A 19,399-nucleotide genomic window follows, 5' to 3' on the forward strand; every position below is an offset into this window, starting at 1 on the left:
GTTTTGACTTGGACATTCAGAATCTTCCATTGATTTTGAAGAGGGTTTTTTTGGGGGGTGGGGAGAAAATTAAACTTCCTTTGGACGGTGGAGAGAAATGAATTTAACCTTGAAAGGAGAAAAGGAAAGGAATTAATACAACCTATTTTGGAGAGAGGTGCTCTTCCATGCACTGGAGGCTCTGAGGTCTGAAGCAGGTCAGCTACCAATGCAAGGCCTGCTGTCTGGGGAAAAGGCACAGGGTTGCTGCCTCAGCTTAAATGCAACAGCAAGGTCTCTTGGCACTTGCTGCAGCTCAGACAAGAGGGAACTCCTGTGCTTCTGGCTCAGCCTATGCCACAGCACTACTGGGCAATCTTTGCTGCTTCAATTAAGCTGCTGCAGTGAACTTGTGTGTTGTTAAAAATTCATATTAAAGAAGACCCCTCTCTAATATCTACTTCCTCTTTTAAGACTGAGCACTGTTTCAGAAAAACCTGGTGAAGATATTAGAGTTACTAGGCTTCTTTAATATGATTTTTAACAAAATTTTTGGGGTGGGATGAAGAACAGATGGATGCAGAAGTAGACAAAGTGTTCAAAGTTAATACATGATATGCAAAGCTTAGAAATGTACCAAGATACATATTTGTGCACTTTGTCAGGAGTAAAGTAGTTTCTGTTTTAATTAATATTTAATTAATTCCTTAATTAACCAACAATTAGTCCATCTAATACATTTGTTTCACAAACAGAACTCACTCAAGGTAACACAAAACCCCAGGGCCGTCTCACAAGTACCATTAGAACTGAGAAGGATGTCAAACAAGGCTGCATATTGGTCCCATTCTTATTCAATTTCCATATGAACTCAGTGGTGGACCATGTCCTTAACACATACTTTCACTCTCCAAAACTTCACGGAAGACCCATCTCTGTCCTACTCTACTCTATGCAGACAATGCAGCAATATTTTCAAGAACACATATTGGCCTTAAAAGAACACTGAGAACATTAACTCAGTATTGCAAGGAAAACCAGAAATCAATTTACAGAATTTAATAAAAAACTGATAAATAAGTATACCTGCAGCATTCCAATTATTAGAAGTCAAGCCAATAGCACAACTTCTTTATGATGCCCAGCTGTGCCCCTTCTCCAGTTTGGCAACATTCAAACTTGTTCAATCCAAATTTCTAAGATCGGCCCTTTAAGTCCCAAAATGTGTTTCTAAAGCCTCCCTGAGACCAGAGAGAGGCTTCGTGAAGTGAAGGCTAAAGTGGGGATGACCATACCCAACTATTGGTTTAGACAGTCTTTCTTTCCCCATTAACTATGAGGGATTAACACTTATCCAATGCCTGTACTATAGAGACATTTGTGGCAGCCTCCTTTCACCATTATTGCTCTTCCCTCTGTTTCATTTCTTAACTAAAAACAAAATTCCAACACTTTTCATTCATTCCTTATCAGCAAAAGTCCAGTAAGGTTTGTTAGATATAACTATATTGTCATCTTAACCTCGATCAAATAAGCCAGCTTTGTATTACTTCCCTATACATTTAACAGATCTTAACTTTTAACCCATTCCAATAGACTACTGTAGTTTATTTCTTGTCATCTTTGTTTTATTCTTCTCCCCAAAATCTTTCAAAACTTTAGCAAACCTTTTTTGTATATTCAGTAAGAGGAATTCAATCTTTTTTTTTTTTTGTCACTTCACAAAAAAATCCTTCAAAATTCTGACAGGTCTCTTTTGTACATCAAGTAAAACAAAAATATCTACCTCTCCTTTCTGGTCTGAGAGTTGCATATGTCTTTTAGATACTGAAGCATCATCCTGTTTCATTTGAAAGTCCAGTACAACCTTTTCTGCATTCCTCTCATTACTTACCACATTTATATCTACTTTCAGATTAATTTCAAATTTATCCAAAGTACCTTGTTCTTCTTTCATTGCATCCTTAATACTCCATCTATCCCTCATTTCCAATCATTTCAAAGCTCATTTGTCATAAATTTTCAAAAACTTCTCATAATTTTCCATTAATAAGTTCACTATTAGAATATTTCCTTGCATTCTGTTGTTATCCTCTAGCTCCCTCTAGTTTCCAACCTTTAAAGCCCTATTATCTTGTTTAATAACATTTTTCAAACCCTTTTAAAATTTATTTTAAAATATAAATAAGAATATTTAAAATTCATATCTAAAGAGAAGGAGCTCACCAAATGAATGTAATATTGCTTGCTCTTCCAAAGGAATTTAATCCTTCCAAAGCAACAGAAAAAAATGCAAATCCAAAGTGATTATGATTTGGTCAAGCTCAATGTTCTTAAAAATGGCTGTGTTGTGTTGTCCTGTCTCAAACCCCAGCCACCCCCAGCCACTGGATTCATAAGCACCACAAAATGACAATTACTCATGAGCAGCAGCTGGGTGGAGTCATGTGGTCTATCTTAAGATCTCCCCTTATTCTAGGAAGAGACAGGTGGCTTAGATCTTGTATCCAGGTACCAACTACATCCCGGATGTCAAACTCTATTTCCTTGAGGGCCACATCCAGGTTGTGTTTGATCTCGAGGGGCAGGGGTGGGCATGGCCAGCTCAATGTCACTTGTGTCGGGGGGGGGGCACCTGTGGAGGCCTGAATGCTCTGCCAGTGAAAATGGGCCCCTGAGCTCTGTTTCTGGTTGCAAAGGCCTCCTGCAACCCTCTGCCAGCAAAAACGGAGTTCTGGCAGAGGCCCCACTGGCCAGTCCTTCACTGTCTCCAGGGCAGCCCCGCAGGCCAGATCTAAGCACCCTGTGGGCCAGATTTGGCCCCCGGCCCTTGAGTTTGACACCCCTGGAATACATCATAACACCATGTTACCAAAAAAGCAACACTTAGCTCACCATGGCTTTCAACAAAAGTCTCAACAACTTAGTTCTGGAATTTGATATTCAATGAACTATTTTTTTTAAAAAGGGGGGAAAAGCATTATATAAAAAGTATTTAGATAGACTTTCTTTTTCATTATGTTTTCTTCTCTGTTTGTTTCCTTAAATTTTATTTATAATTAATATAAAATTGATATTTTAAAAAGCTAACTATGATCGTGGACCTTGTGTAGCCAAAAACAGGTATTAATTATAGCTTTTTTGGCGGGAGGCACTCCTTAATGCACAGGAAGCTCTGGGTTTGTGTCTGATGTGTTTTCAGCTTGACCTGATCCAGAACAGTTTGGCTATAATGGCAAAACTGAGGAAAAATTGTCTGCCTGCTGTCCCAGGTGAAAAGCACTTCCTGCAGCACTATGTTGGATATGTTCACTATCTTGAGGTATATGTAAACATAATAAAGGCGGAATACAAATAAATAAATAAATAAATAATGAATCCAGGTTTCCTGTTTAACCATGACGCTCTATCCCAAGCAGTTTTGGAGTATGAGACGCTAATATAAATCAAGCATTAGAGTACCAATAAAGGATCCGTTTTTATTTCAATAACTATAACAAAATGAATACTTGAGGAGTAAGATAGTTAAACCAAGTTATGAGGGACCTAAGATCTATATTAAAGTGCCAGTAACATTAATCAACAAATAAAAAAACTAGAATAGAAAATATCTGTAAAAACTATACTAACGGGTAAAGTGATTCTGAAAAGAAATAACATGCCTGATGCTTCAGCTAATACTTTCCTTGATAGCTTAAATCTTAACTTACAGGGAGATGACTGAAGTCCCTGGCTTAGTCAAGAAATATGGCTTTACAATCCTTGCTAATCCTTCCTAATCCTTCCTAATCTGAAGACTTGCAATTAACAGTTGATTGTGGAAAACCAAACTTACAGCTGCTTCTACCAGTCAGAATCACATCATCTCTGACTCTTACAGGTAGAGGACAATTTATCTGATCATTGGAATGATTGTACTTTTCCCAGTAGGTACCGGTAACATGATATCAGCTCTTATGTTGTAAGTCTCAATAGTATCCTAACTATATATTTTGCAAGACAATGTTATCCTGCAGTTCAATTCTTCCTAGTATAAGAAATGAAATGAAATTATAAAATCAAACCAGATGCCATGCACATTTTCATCTAATCAATATATCATATGAGCCTTTTTTTTTCTTTTAGGGAAATTGACCAGTCAATTACTGTATTACTTTATTATTATTTTACTTAGTAAATCCAAGAACTATAATTAAAATAAAACTCTACACAGTTCTGAAAATGCTTTCCTAATAGTGCAGAAAGAATATACTAATGTCCCCAAGTCTTATTCCTTATGTACTTATAAATATTCTGAACTATATTACATGTGTGCTGATCATATTTGTGGATTTTGTGAAATTTTACTTCAGTTTTTCCAGCTTAATTTAGAGAGATGATAGAAAAATTACACAAAAATGAAAGAGCATAGTCATATGCAAGTCCTTCTTGATAATACAGCCTTAACAGTCTTGGGAAAAACATTGCATGTAACTGTATCTACGATGGAATATCATATCACTACATTTCATTACAGGCTCAATGTTCTTTCATTGTAAAATAATGCCTATAGATAAACTGAAATGCTCGCACAAATTTTATTTGTGAATGTAAGCTATTCCAAAACTCCTGCATGGCAATACTTCTGAGTTTTAACTGTATACCAATCTGTCTTCAGATTTTCAATGAATTCAGTCATCAAGAAAAATGCCTTTTTGTGGAGGAATATTGTTAAGAATTCAACTGAAAAGAGTAATATATTATGTCAAACCTTCCATCAGTTGCTACAGCACACACTTCACCTATTGGGGGAATGGAAGTTCTACAGACTGGAGCGAAATATACTTGGTCATAATCAGAAAAAACGCTGACTTCCACTGAATGGTTATGCAATGATCAGCCATCCCCACCAATTTTGAACAGTCTGAATCTCTCAGGCTTAGAAGAGCATTTGAGGCAGGTAGAAGAAATGTTGATGTAACAATAGAAAAATTAAATGGATACTAGCTTTTTCCACATTTTGCACCTCTCAAAATGTTTGTGTGCGTAGTTCTATAGATATTGAAAAATGAATGCATAAGAATCTGCCTGTTACAGATGAAAATGGTTTACTTCTTCCCAGAAAGATTCTGATTTGAGCAAGTAAATCTGGTATAAAGGCTTGCAATGCCCTCTGAAATACTTTAGTATTTATAGCCAAGAATCCAGAGAGAAGATCAAAAACCAAACCAAACCAAAAATGACTTCTCTCTTTTCTCATTAAAATACAAATTATCCCAAATGGATATCAGGAGAGGGTTCCTACCAGAGATGAAATGCTCCTGGTTCGGACCGGACAATCCGGTAGCGATGGCAGCAGGTGGTTCAGAGAACCGGTAGCAAAAATCCCCCACTCCATGCCCAGCTGAGCCATGTGATCGTCAGAGCCTTTGGGCCGAATAGGTTGTAAAAAATGCTTTTAAAAGGTAAAAAAAAAAGGCTCTGGAGATCCCAGCTGAACTGCCCGATCATCAGAGGCTTTTTTTTTTACTTTTAAAAACATTTTTACAACCTCTTCAGCCAAATAGGTTGTAAAAAATGCTTTTAAAAGGTAAAAAAAGGCTCTGACGATCACAGCTGACCCACGCGATCGTCAGAGCCCCTTTTTTTACTTTTAAAAGCATTTTATTACAACCTCTTTGACCGAAAGGTTGTAAAAAATGCTTTTAAAAGTTAAAAAAAAAGATCACATGCCACAGCTGATCACACACCCCCACGCGTTGTTCTACTTACCCCATGCCTCCTTTTGGCACAAGCCCATGCATTTGGTGTGTGGTGCGCACTGTACATGCGCACACATGCACTGCCAGCAAACCGGTAGTAAACCGGTTCAGATTTCACCACTGGTTCCTACTAGTGACAAGCAACAAATTATGTATCCAACTATTTGTATCATTCAGCCTATTAATAGAATGGATGCAAAAATATTTATCTAAATGAAGAAATATGTATCTGAAGAAGAAACTTAAGGGATTTCAAATATGCTTTAAAGTGCAGAGAAGAGGGAGGGAAAACTTCAAATTGACATTTGAAGCAGTTTAAATGAATTGGAGACTTCAAAGGATAAAATTAAAATAGAACAAAATAACAAAATCCAGTATATATTGCCACTACCCGATTCAAACAATCCCAAAATATCAATACCCCAAATGCCTGCCCAAAGACAGACTTAAATGCCTCCTGAAGAGCTAATACAGAGAGGGACCAGACATACTTCTAGCACTAGCCTGTTCTGGGAGCCATTAAAGAGCAATGCCTTCAGGTCCATGTCCTTCTAAATACTTATAAGAATGTTGTAATTTTTATAAATTACAGCTTTTGTATCCTTCTACTACACAGAAGGTACTACTGTTGCTTCTTGATCACCTGGACTGTCTAATGCTAATAAACTTTGACAGCAATATGAGAATCAAAGTCAAATCAAAGCTAAAATCATGGACTTGGGGAGTATAAGGAACTAGCAGGATATATAAACATATTGAAAGGAATATGAAAGCACCCAAAAAACCAAAATTTTCTTACAGGTAGTCCTCTACTTCCAACCGATTGTTTAACAACCATTTAAAGCTATGACAGAGTTACAATTGCTCTTTAGTTATAACTGCCGCGCCTCCCACCACAGAGGTATGATTGCACTTTCAGTGCTCGGCAACTGGCTTACTACCAGTTTCAGGATCCCATCATAAGATTGTGATTTGCAATGAAATGCCCATTGGATATATTGCTTAACAACCATGTGTTCACTTAACAACCACTTATTTGTTTAATGACTTCATTAGGCTTCATTGTGGTTGTTAAGTCGAGGTTTATCTACATTCCTGAAAACAAGAACAAAAAGTCCCTTGGAAGCATCCTAGCTCAGCCATTCAAAATTTATGGATATCAATAAAGTATAGAAATTTTGTTAATAGAAAATGTCCCACCTTATTCTTTGTATGGAATTGTACTGAAAAAGGTACTTTTTTCTTTTTCATTAATTCATATTTAATTTTAGAGAATTAGCTTTGAGAATCAGCTAGATATTGCATCAAAACAAAGAAATAAAACTTAACTGGCCTAAAATCTTGTGTTTGCATCCAAATTTTCAACCAGCAGTATAGTTAGCCTGAGGCTGAAATCCTGAACTCTTATTTAGAGCTGAAAAATGTTCAACAGTTAATTGGCAAAAGAAACTGGAAGGGGAAAAAAAATCTTCAATTTACCCAAAATGAATTTTGTGATGGGTCTGGCAAGGAGAACTGTCAAAGTACTGATCTCTTATATATCCTCAGCTCTTCCAATTTATCATACTGATTTGTATAACCATCCTGTCATTCATGAGAATAACAGATAGAAGTGGCAAAATTATAGTGGCAGCAGTCAAAGAAGAAACCATAAGAAAATTCAAAAGTTCTGCTGTAGAATTAAATTTGATATGTAGGGATTTGAATTTATAACTGTGCAAGCTTATAAGCCAAATCATTCACACCACTTTGCTAAATCTTTCAGAGGAAGATACCAAACGTAATAATCATAATCTTTATTATGGTCACTAACCACCGAACTAAACCACTGACTTAATAAAAAGAATAAAAGAACAAAGGAACAAAACACGGGAAGCCATGACATAGAAAAGAAAGCATAAATGTTATCTAGAGGGAATAATAAAAATGCTTTCAAGTCTCAAACATTTCTAAGGAATCAACAGATGCATTTACCACAGTATAATAAGTACAGATAGTAGGCTATGAAAAGTAAAGGTTAAATTATAAAAATAAAAGGACTCAATCAATTAATATGAATATTTTAAGAGTAAGATACTAAAATGCTGCCTAAGAAATGAAGCTCCCTATCCAATCTGATTTCTCTACTCTGTAGCAAACCTGGTTTGAAAATTGAGAAAACTCTTCCCTTTGGGAGGGTAAAAATTAGATATTTATCCTACCTACTCATTCCAGGAGAAAAACATCCATTGTGATGTAATCTCCCTTTTTGAAAGAAGAAAAATTATGGTACACAGATTCCTATGGAGTCCTTATTGCTCACTGAGTTTGATTGTTTGCTTGCAGATGCTTTATTACCTAACCAGGTAACATCACAAAGACTCCGCAGTTCAACCCTGAGCTACCTGCAGGTAGTCCTAAATTTATTGCAGGTAACCTTTGACCATTCATTTAGTGACCACTCAAAGTTACAACAGCACTAAAGAAAGTGATTTATGACCGTTTTTAACATTTATAACTGTTGCAGTATCTCCACAGTCATGTCATCAAAATTGGGACACTTGGCCACTGGCATGTATTTATGATGGTTGCAGGGTCCTGAGGTCATGTAATCACCTTTTGCAACCTTCTGACAAGTAAAACTAATGGGGAAGCCAGATTCACTTAACAACTGTGTTACTAATGTAACTACTGCAATGTTTCACTTAACCACTGTAGCAAGAAAGGTCAAAACTTGCTTAACCTGTCTCACTTAACAATATAAATTTTGAGATCTATTGTGATCATACATTGAGGACTACCTATATGTACTCTTCTATATATTCCTGTTCATAGAGCTAGTAGCCATCCTATCCTTTCACACCTTTCTTTCTTATAACAAATTTAGCAAGTTCTGATTTTTTTCAGGGGCAGTTCTGTAGTACAAATTGTTAACAAGACATTCAAGCATAATTTCTTGGGCACTTTTTTAACATTATAGGCAAACTATGTGGTTTGTAACAGTCTGGCCACTTAAAAAATAAAGTCAACTATACTTCCCGTTATTGGAAAAGGCAAAGTGGAATAGGGAGGGCTGATGCAACCAGTAACTATTAAGCCATGCTGATCTACTCTTTTATGGATCTTCAGAAGAACATTCAGTCCACATCTTTAAACTCATAAATATTTAGGTGAAAAGGGCTCATATTAAACTGGGGAAAAAAGTGAAAATTAATAGGCTGGCATAAGCAAAGTCAGAGAATGCACAATGTAGCCATTTAAACTTGTTCTTTTTCCAGCACATGTTTGCTGGCTTACACAAGAAAAGGGGGAGTAACTTGAGACAAATGAGTAAACCTGTACTTCCCCTCTGCAAGTATGTACATTCTATGCACAAATTATTTGGGGCGATCTATGTTCAGAACAAAAAAAATAACAGCTCTGAGTAGAACTGTTTCTGCAGTAATGGTAGGCCAAGGTAGCAAAGGCCACATGGGAAAGTAAGAAGAAATGGGTGAAATGGGAATGGAAGAAGTCAGGAAGAAAGATGGCCAACTGGGTTACGGCATAGGTCTTCCAGAGAAGTAGACAAAGAAGGGATAGTCGCAATGGCTAAAAGAAAGTAGGAAGGGAAGTTACTGGCCAGACTGATGGGCAGACCAGCACAAAAGCCCCGCAGAAGGAGAAAATGGGTGAGGTTCAGGAAGCTAAGGATAATTAGGAAAAAGGAAATTTTCTTGTTGCATTAAAATATAATTTTCACTCTTAAACATGAACTTCAGCATTCAAGATGGATAAGAGGAATATTTAAAAGTTCAAAAATGGAAAGGTGTCTTGCTTCCTTTTCTTTCCTTAAAAACTAGCCTCTGTATTGAAAAGACTGAGATCTTTTAGTTTATTGTAGCATATCGTTGAATATGTATGCATGAATTTTTCTGAAACCATTGTAACAGAATAACAGAATAACTATTGCAAAGATATTTCTTCCATGTGTGTGCGTGTTTTTTTTCCTGAGGGAACATGACATTCATTTTCAGTAGTACATGACTGGAAAAAGAAGTAGGAATGGACTTTAATTTTAATTAGTTTGTGCTTCCTACAAAGGACACTAAACAACACATTTTTGAAATTAAGAAAGTACATGAGTCTCCCAGTATTTTCTCCTTAATATCCTCAGCTGCGTAAGTAAAATGAAGGCAAGATAATACAATTAAAAGAAACCAAATAGTGTCTCCACTTACGGTCTATTTTTTAAAATTCAAAATACAGTAGTTAGATGATTTATTCTTGTTTATCACAGCCATATTTTTATGGAGCAGTGAAATTTTCCATTTTTTCTTAACACATCCCCTTTATCTTAAAGATATTATCTATGAAATCTATAGTGATTTCCTGGGGCCTAGGCACCCACTCCTATGTCTAATTTATTAAACTTACGAGTTTTTTTCTTTGAACTAATATTGTGAACTTTTTTCTGACTTAGCTACTTAAGCCTATTCACATAGCAAGTATAAAATAATATAATCTACATGAATATTTGAATTGTTAATTATAAAATCTTCACATATAATTATTAGGATGTTCAAACGTTGTACCAATTTATCCTAGATTTACAGACAAAATCTAGCCAACAAACAGAAAATTCAATATAAAACTACAAAAAGAATCTTCCCATCAATTCATATTGTTAAATGAATGTGGTTTCCCCATTGACTTTGCTTGTCAAAAGATTGCAAAATGTGATCACATGACTCGGGAACACTTAATCCGTCACAAATAGATGCCAGTTACCAACTGTTTGAATTTTGATCATGGGACCACAATGGTCATAAGTGGGGAAAATGGTCTAAGTCATTTTTTCTCAGTGCCATTGTAACATTGAATGGTCACTAAATAAATGGTTGTTAAGTCCAGGACTACCTGTATAATCTTTCTTAAAGCCATCTCAAGAAAGGATTTCATAATCAAATATTCTTTTTACCTCAGAAGATCTTCCAGCTTCCGTATCTTCTTATGTGATTCTATTCTCTCTTTATCGAAATCACTCTGAATTTCATAAATCTAATTAAGAAAAAAAGGCAGATTTAATTCTAGAAACCATGTGACAAGTGACATATCCACTATTGTTCAGACTTGGGACTACTGAGATTTATTTATTTATTTTATTTATTTTTCAAATTTATATACCGCCCTATCTCCCTAAGGACTCAGGACGGTTCACAGGCAGTTAAAATACATATAAATACAGATTAAAAAACAGATGAATAAGTGCGTTTTAAGCTCGCGACGAAAGGTTTGGAGGTCCGGAAGTTGACGAAGTCCTGGAGGGAGTTTGTTCCAGAGGGTGGGAGCCCCCACAGAGAAGGCCCTTCCCCTGGGTGTCGCCAAACGGCACTGCCTAGCTGACGGCACCCTGAGGAGTCCCTCTCTGTGAGAGCGCACGGGTCGGTGAGAGGTATTTGGTAGCAGTAGGCGGTCCCATAAATAGCCCGGCCCTATGCCATGGAGCGCTTTAAAGATTGTCACCAACACCTTGAAGCGCACCCGGAAGGCCACAGGTAGCCAGTGCAGTCTGCGCAGGATAGGTGTAACACGGGAGCCCCGAGGGGCTCCCTCTATCACCCGCGCAGCCGCGTTCTGGACCAACTGAAGCCTCCGGATGCCCCTCAAGGGGAGCCCCATGTAGAGAGCATTGCAGTAATCCAGGCGAGACGTCACGAGGGCGTGAGTGACTGTGCATAAGGCATCCCGGTCTAGAAAGGGGCACAACTGGCGCACCAGAGATTAGCTCTGTAACTACAATCTCTGCAGGGCTTGACTTCAGAGTTTGGAAACTTCAGCTAATGAAGAAGGCTACAGACTAAGCATTAACAAGTATATATCAATAAAATCACATATTGTAATTATCTGTCCGAAATACTCTAGTACATTCTATGCTGAGGTCTGGACTACATAGCCTCTAAAATCCCTTCCTACAACTATTCTTTGTTCTACCTCTTATTCAATATTACAAGGTTTTATTATTGCGATGTTTTAATATTGTTGTTTGAATTATTTTTAAGTTTTGTTACAGACTTTTGTTACTGACTTTCGTTAAGACTTTTTAGTTACACAGAAAATAAATGACATATCTAAAGAACTGTTTTGAACTGCTACTGAAGTCATGCTAATAATATTGCATGACTACATTGCTGCATCTAAAATCTTAAAATGTAATATGCCTGCATTGCAAATAGTATCGACTTGAAAGCTCTCTTTCTCTTTTTGTAACAGCTGTTTTCCATACTGACAAACCACGTCTGCAGCTGAATGGTTGTCTTTTCACAGCACAAAACTACTATTATCAAAAAATGTAATTATTATTATGTTTATGTGGGTATGTCACATCTTTGAATTGTGACTGTTGAAATATGGACTGAGGATCTAATAAACCATAGCTGTTTTCAGAATAGTGTTCACATTACCTCTACAATCAATGCTAAATTATAATAATCACAAAAGAAAGCTAAATGTTTGTCACACAGGAAACTGATTTAATAAAATGTGATTATTCCATCTTACCAAGGTTTGTCTAATCTGACTGGCAGCGATTTAAGAGTCCTCAAAGTTGCAGCCCTACTAAATTCTTGTCACCTTACCAACTTCAGTTTTCAGCAACCAGAGTTAGATGATACTTTATGTAGTTCAGTTTTTAAAAAAAACAAAATTAGTATTTTTCAATGTTTATGTTAAAAAAATAAACACCTGAATTCTAAATATCAAAGAAAACCTATTCACAATGATATTGGAGGTTCTGATAGTGTGATTTAGCAGCATTTACTTCCTCTCTCTCCCCAATTCCAAAGAAAGTAAATTCAAAGAAACAAGTAAACAGTTTATTTCTAACACATACCATACCCAACCAGGGTAATCTAACAAATCAAAACAACAAACTAAAAATTAACAGTTAAAATGATACGTAATAGATCATTATATACCACAACATATTTACAAACAGAGTAAAAATAACAGTATACTGAATCTCTGACCTTGATAACCTTACTTCTAACTTTATTTAACTTCAGTAAGATTACAGCAAATCTACTCTACCATCTATCTTTACTAACATTCTCAATATTTATCTATTTGTTTGTTAACCAAAGCTCTCTATGCAATTTACAATAATATGTCTGCTTTATTAAATTGTCAAATATTTTTTTTAAATGTAACCAAAAATGTTAGAATTGGAGGATGGCAGAGAACTCTATAATATATAATCTTGAAGTCTTAAAATACAAGCAAATAGGTTGGAATATTAGGGAAAGGGGCAGTACAGATAGTCCTCGATTTACACCCATTCATTAAATGACTGTTCAAAGTTACAACGGCATGAAAAAAGTGACAACCATTTTTCACACTTATGACCGTTGCAGCAATCCCATGGTCCCATCCGGATGCTTGGCAACTTATGACTGTTGCAGTGCCCTAGGGTCATGTGATCACCTTTTGTGACCTTCTGATAAGCAAAGTCAATGAAGAAGCCAGATTCACCTAACAACTGTTACTGCAGTGATTCACTTAACAAATGTTTTGCTTAACAACATAAATTTTGGGATCATAAGTGAAGGACAAACGGTAAAAAAAAATCCCTATCCTGTTGACTATGACATATAAACAAAATCATGGCAAGAGAGGAGCTGGGACAGGTAGTGAGGAATAGAGCCTTAAACTCTAGCACCAAGAACTGAAATTGGGCCCTGCCCTTAATAGAATCTGCTTTAATACCCTGTGTAGAAGGAAACATAGGAAAATGAGGCAGATCTAAAACAAGGCATTCTGGGCCAAGATCAGAGCTTCCACTATAAGCAACCAACCACCACCAAATGAAGAGGGTATCATTTTATGGTTCCTAGCCATTGACACCAGAACCAACTCACAGACCTGAAGGGGAAGACAAAGAATACTAAAGGAATAGGCAAGAGAGTTCAGCTAAGGCACCAGAATCTCAGTCTCATCCACATTCAGTCTTTACTGATGAGCAGGCAACTTATCAATGTGTCTAAAAGGCTTCATAATAGGGAGAACCACACATTCTCATCCATCTCAGGAAAAAAGCCATTGGTACCACTGGAATAGACGCAGTCTTCAAAGGATGCAGGATGCAGGACAGGATGCAATCCTGATCTGGACTGTCAGATGAGGCAATCAAGGGAAAGGGTGTACGGGGTTGGGTGGGCTACAAAAACAGCATTTTGGCAGGCACCTACTGAACAAAGAAACACCATAGAATACAATGAGCTTAGTATAAATGAAAAGAATAGCCACAGAGACCTGACTGAGACCAAGACCAGTGATGCTCATTGTCAGTAACTTTGTCAGTGATATCTGGTGATCAAAGATCATAAATATTGCTGAACATGATTTTTTAAAATCTATGATATAAAATTCATTTTTATCTAAACTTTATTGAAACACAGCCAAGTACTAAAATATTTCTCAGGCAAAATATAAGTGTTCTGAAAATATCAGTAGGTTCATTCTTGCTCGACATTTATTTTTAGAGTTTCTACATTTGCCAATTTTATATTCCCTCAGGCCCAATACTTCCATATTATAGTTTATATAAGTAAACTTTTATGGCCTTGACATGATATCCTGTGTACACAAAAACAGTATGTTTCTTAATTACCTTTTTGTCATGAATTCTCTCTAAATCAGCTTTTTCCTGTAGAAACATTTGCTCTTGTTCCTGAAAGTAGTTGAGTCAATAAAATTGCCATTATTTTTTTCATCATAAACTAAAATATAATCCAAGAAATAATAAATCTTGTATTTCAGTGGGAAGATCAGTAACTCAGAGCAGATAATCAGAACAGATTAGAGATTTGCCAAAAAAAGGGATGGGAATTGAACGGAGAATCTCCTCAGTTCTAGTCTCATATAAAAACTATGTATATAACCTTTTGGTTGAAAGCATGCAAAATCACTCTTAGCCTTTTGCCTTTCCCCTTAAGCTTATTGGAAAGTTCTCCTTTTCCATCTTTCCTCATCTCTTTATTTCCTGAGGCAGTTTCTACCACCACATCATTCCTTGAGCCTCTATTACCAATATCTCCCCTTCCTGAGGTAATCAGCTCCTGATAGTGTAAAATTCTATATGCCATCCAATACAGTCAGACTGAAGAATGCTGAAAGATGTAGGGCAAAAATTTTTAAAGACCCCTGCTATAAAGAATAAGAACAAAAGCCAAGAATGCTTACAATGTAGCACCACGGCAACAGATTTATGCTAATGCACTAATTTATACAAATGTTAAGATAGACAGGATGATAATTTTCAACTTCACTGAATGCTTTTTTATTCCATTGATAAGCACACTTTTCAATAAATTCCACAAGAAAAAAAAGGGGGGGGGGATCTTTAAAGGCTTTAGCCTGAAATAAGAAAGTATTCCATTATTTTTCCTCACAATATTGTCAAGGCCTCCAGCAATTCTCTCTCTCTCTCTCTCTCCCCCATCCTTTTCTATCTCTCTCTCTCTCTCTCTCTCAAAAAAGACAAAAACAGAAAGTGCTCATCATTCTGCTGAGTAAAAGATCAGGGCTCACCTGCAGTTGTTGCTGCCTTTGATGGTCCGATTCTAGTAATTGTTGTTTTAATTCAGACACACACTGCTTTAAGTCCTCTGTCACATCTGATGTCTATAAAGATTTAATGAAAATGGGAATGTTGGTCTTCAATTCATCTGGGCAGAAATAGCTATACTTTTCAAAGTTATGCTTTAAAAGGTAAAAGGAATGATATACTCTATTTGTCCAATCATCCCCAGAAGGCATGCTGAGAATGCCTCCTTTCTGGGACATTTATGCAATTTGGACTGGACAGCAGGTACCAGCACTACACTTCCTCTGTACCAGCCAGTATATTATGGAACAGTGTCTTATTATTTCACAAAACTGTCACAGGCAGTTCTTGGATTATGACCACAGTTCAAAGTTACAATGGTCCTGAATGCGGGGGAATTATCACAGATCTTCAGAGTTCCAGCCATCATAATGTTTCCCACAGTCATGTGATTGCGATCCAGGTGCTCTGAGTCTGGCTCGCAATTACAAAGTCACAACAGGCCGTAATCACATGATCATGATTTCCAATATCCCGTCAGCTTCTACAAGCAAATAGGGAAGCCCGCAGGAAGTTGTAAACCATGATTATGTGAGATCCTCATTTGACAAACTATGTGGCCCTTGTTTACTTTACAGCAGGGCTGTCAAACTCCTGGCCTGCAGGCCGGATGCGTCACATGCTGGCCACACCCATGCCCGGTTTAGCGAACTGATCCCAGTTGCTGTCATAATTTGAGGACTAACTGTAAAAGGATTTTTTTTGTTTGTTTATCTAAGGCTAAGGTTGCTTATGAATTTATCATTTTCTATACCTAAGCATTTGTATAATTGAGGGAGGGAGCATGCTGGTTTGGTTTTGTTACTGTACTATATGCTGCCGTCAGAGTTGTTGGATTAGTTAACAAATATAACAAATACTTAAATAAAAGGCATGAAAGCTTTTAAATGCAAATCTTGTAATCTGATATAGCCATTGACTGGATATGCAATTTAGAGATGCTATCCATTCAAACTACCTGAAGTCCTTCTATGCTATCCTATTAGATGCAGGTATGGCGGGAAAGATGCTTCCAAAAAGGATGAAGTATACTAGGCGTGGATGCCAGATGCAGATAGTCCTCAACTTATGACCACAATTGAGCCCAAAATTGCCAATGCTAAGCTAAGCAAGACAGTTCTGAATTTTGCCCCATTTTACAACCTTTGTTGCCACAGTTATCAAGTGAATCACCACAGTTGCTAACTTAGTAACACTGTTGTTAAGTGAATCTGACTTCCCCAATGACCTTGCTTGTCAGAAGGTTAGAAAAGGTAATCACATGACCCTGGGAGACCGCAAATGTCATAAATACATGGCAGTTGCTAATTTTGATCACATGACCAGGGGGATGCTGCAACAGTTGTGTGAAAAACGGTCATAAGCCACTTTTTTTAGTGCTGGTATAAATGTGAATGGTCACTAAACAAATGATTGTAAATCAAGAACTACCTATATACTCATAGATATGTGCTTTAGCAATACTCTTTGGGTGACCTATTAGGAGTATATATTCTTGGCCTCATATTCTCCTGGTCTGTTTTAACTCAGAAAGGTGGGTGGAAATGGATGATCAATTTAGTGAGAGTGGCAAGGATATCAATCCATACTGCACAGTAGAAGGCAACGGTAAGCCACTTCCGTATTTTACTATGAAAACCAAACAGAGAGACAAGATAAAGTGACTGAGTGTCAGATGATGGGCCTCTTGGGTCCAATGCAACTTAATATGCTATTGAAGAATGTCTGAGGAGCTTTCAGGCACTAGTGATGCTTTTGATGTAGCTAGATTAAAGCTTTTCAGACATTTAGTTGATGTTGCCATGCAGGGAAAGAAAACCCAAAGCTACAAAGACAGCACTGCAGTGGGAGCATGGAAGGTAGAACGTATGAATGTGAGAAAGTTCAATATAGTGAAATATAAAATAAACTGACATCTTATATGGCATCAGTGAATTGAAACAGACTGGAACTGGACACTCTCAGTGAGAATATTTACTACTCATGACACAAACAAAAAAATAAGGACACTGCTTTCATAATAGGAAGGATACAGTAAAGACAATACATTGTGGATACAAAGCAGTCAATGATCAAACAATTTCAATCACGAATATTTTTCTCACAGATAGCTCTCTAGTATAATGGGTATTTTAAGTTTCAAATCAAATATTTTATCAAAATCAATAAACATATCCAAATACAATTCGGTAGCATTATTTCAGGGGGGAAAAAAGAGTATGATAAAAGTAGCCAAACAATTTTCAGAAAACATGAGAAAAAGGAGAGGAAAGGTAAAACCAGCAGAGAAGGACTAGAATGGCAGACCATATTTAAGTATGTCAGGTGGCCGAAATTCTGAGAAATGTTTAACTGTCAAGCATGAAGAGAGCTATACTGCTATGTAATAGTTTAAAGATAAAGGTTCGCTTGCACATATGTGCTAGTTGTTCCTGACTCTAGGGGGCGGTGCTCATCTCCGTTTCAAAGCCAAAGAGCCAGCGCTGTCTGAAAATGTCTCCATGGTCATGTGGCCGGCACAACTAAATGCCAAAGGCACATGGAACGTTGTTACTTTCCCACCAAAGGTGGTCCCTATTTTTCTACTTGCATTTTTTACATGCTTTCAAACTGCTAGGTTGGCAGAAGCTAGGACAAGTAACGGGAGCTCACCCCATTATGTGGCACTAGGGATTCGAACCATTGAACTTCCGACCTTTCGATCGACAAGCTCAGTGTCTTAGCCACTAAACCACCACATCCCTGTTATGTAACAGTTTAGTAGGATAATAAAATACCAATATATTAAAATATTGATGTAATTAAAATGTGGTGATAAAATGCAAACGGTGTACAATAAAACAATAAAGTTCTACCCGGAATAATTTTAGTATGCTTTTATTATTTATTTATTTATCACATTTTTATATGACCAATCTCACCTAAGTGACTGGACATTTTACAATAAAAAATTAAATTTCAGAAACGTAAATAACAAGTAAACAAACAACAAAAAAGGAAATATAAAAAAATGAATCAGACAAGAAGCATGATAAAATTGTGAAAAAAGAAAAAAGTAAAGCTTCTGACTTTTAGCATATAGTTAAAAAAAATAATCTGATTTACTCCAAAGCAAAGAATAGTTTACCTTACTTCCATAATCCCATATAATTCTAATAATCAAATCCCAAAATCAAAATTATGTCTCTCTTAGCTCCTTGCAAAAGTTCAAAAGTGAAGTTCTACTTGGAATAAACTGAGCATAACTGACAGTGCTTTGTAATGGTTTTCTATAATCATAATTTAAGGATATATAAAAGTCTGAGAGGAAGTAAGTATACTAATCATCTGTTGTCTCCAGCACTTGCAGTAAAAAAAAAAAAAGAATTATGTTGTTTTGAATATTCTTGTAGAAGTGCCAATGGGAACACATTGTGCCCAGCCATAAAAAAAAAAATACTTTCCTCAACTAAAGTTGAAATGAGCGTGTACTAAAGAAGTTTGCTGGTTCCCAGGGACCTGTATCTAATAGGACTCTAGTGCTTTGAGACTATCGGTTGACTTCAGACAAATATTCAATATCGATATTCAATATCTTTGCAACATGGTTCCTGCTATGAAGATAGAGTATGGGAGTATGGGGGAGGGTGTTCCCCTCACTATTCAGGACAGAAAACAAAACTCCTCAATCTCTGCCTCAACCCTACCTTCTTCCTGCCTAGTGCTGCTTGCCCAGAGGTTGGAGGAACTAAGATGAAATGACTGTAGTGACAGGAGTGAAGGTGTGGCGGAGATGGGAAACTGGCAGAAGTTGAAGTTGGCACAGAGAATCAGGCCAGCGTTGGGAGCCACACAGAGCTTTTTTCTACCCTGCCAACCAGCACGAATCCCTGGCTGCAGATTGGGGGCAGCAGAAGCAAAGCCAAGCCAGAACCGTCATCTGCAGCACTGAGGGACATGACCAGGACAAAAAACCAGTGAGAGATGGAAAGCAGGCCCAGAGTCTAACCCAGTGTCTGTCAGAAGGGGCTGCTGGCCATAGCAGAGTGTGTGTGTGCTGAGAGAGGAAGGCCAGAGG

At 37.0% G+C, this 19,399-nt stretch overlaps 1 protein-coding gene across 8 annotated transcripts in view; it reads right to left on the bottom strand.

The window, feature by feature from the left end:
• CEP112 (centrosomal protein 112) overlaps positions 1-19,399 on the bottom strand; it is a 292,963-nt gene that overhangs the window by 194,485 nt on the left and 79,079 nt on the right. For 7 of the 8 annotated variants that reach the window (XR_009153592.1, XM_058170478.1, XM_058170475.1 and 4 more), the window contains 3 exons: positions 15,267-15,359; positions 14,347-14,406; positions 10,660-10,739 (listed from right to left, as the gene is read on the bottom strand). Coding sequence is in view for 7 of the 8 variants with exons in the window: in XM_058170478.1 (XP_058026461.1) it covers positions 10,660-10,739; positions 14,347-14,406; positions 15,267-15,359 (233 nt within the window). In the remaining variant the exon portion in view is untranslated. The remainder of the gene's footprint in view (positions 1-10,659; positions 10,740-14,346; positions 14,407-15,266; positions 15,360-19,399) is intronic. The other variant, XM_058170477.1, reaches the window with a different exon arrangement.

The sequence above is a fragment of the Ahaetulla prasina genome, chromosome 2, assembly GCF_028640845.1.
Source record: "Ahaetulla prasina isolate Xishuangbanna chromosome 2, ASM2864084v1, whole genome shotgun sequence".
Lineage (NCBI taxonomy): Eukaryota > Metazoa > Chordata > Lepidosauria > Squamata > Colubridae > Ahaetulla > Ahaetulla prasina.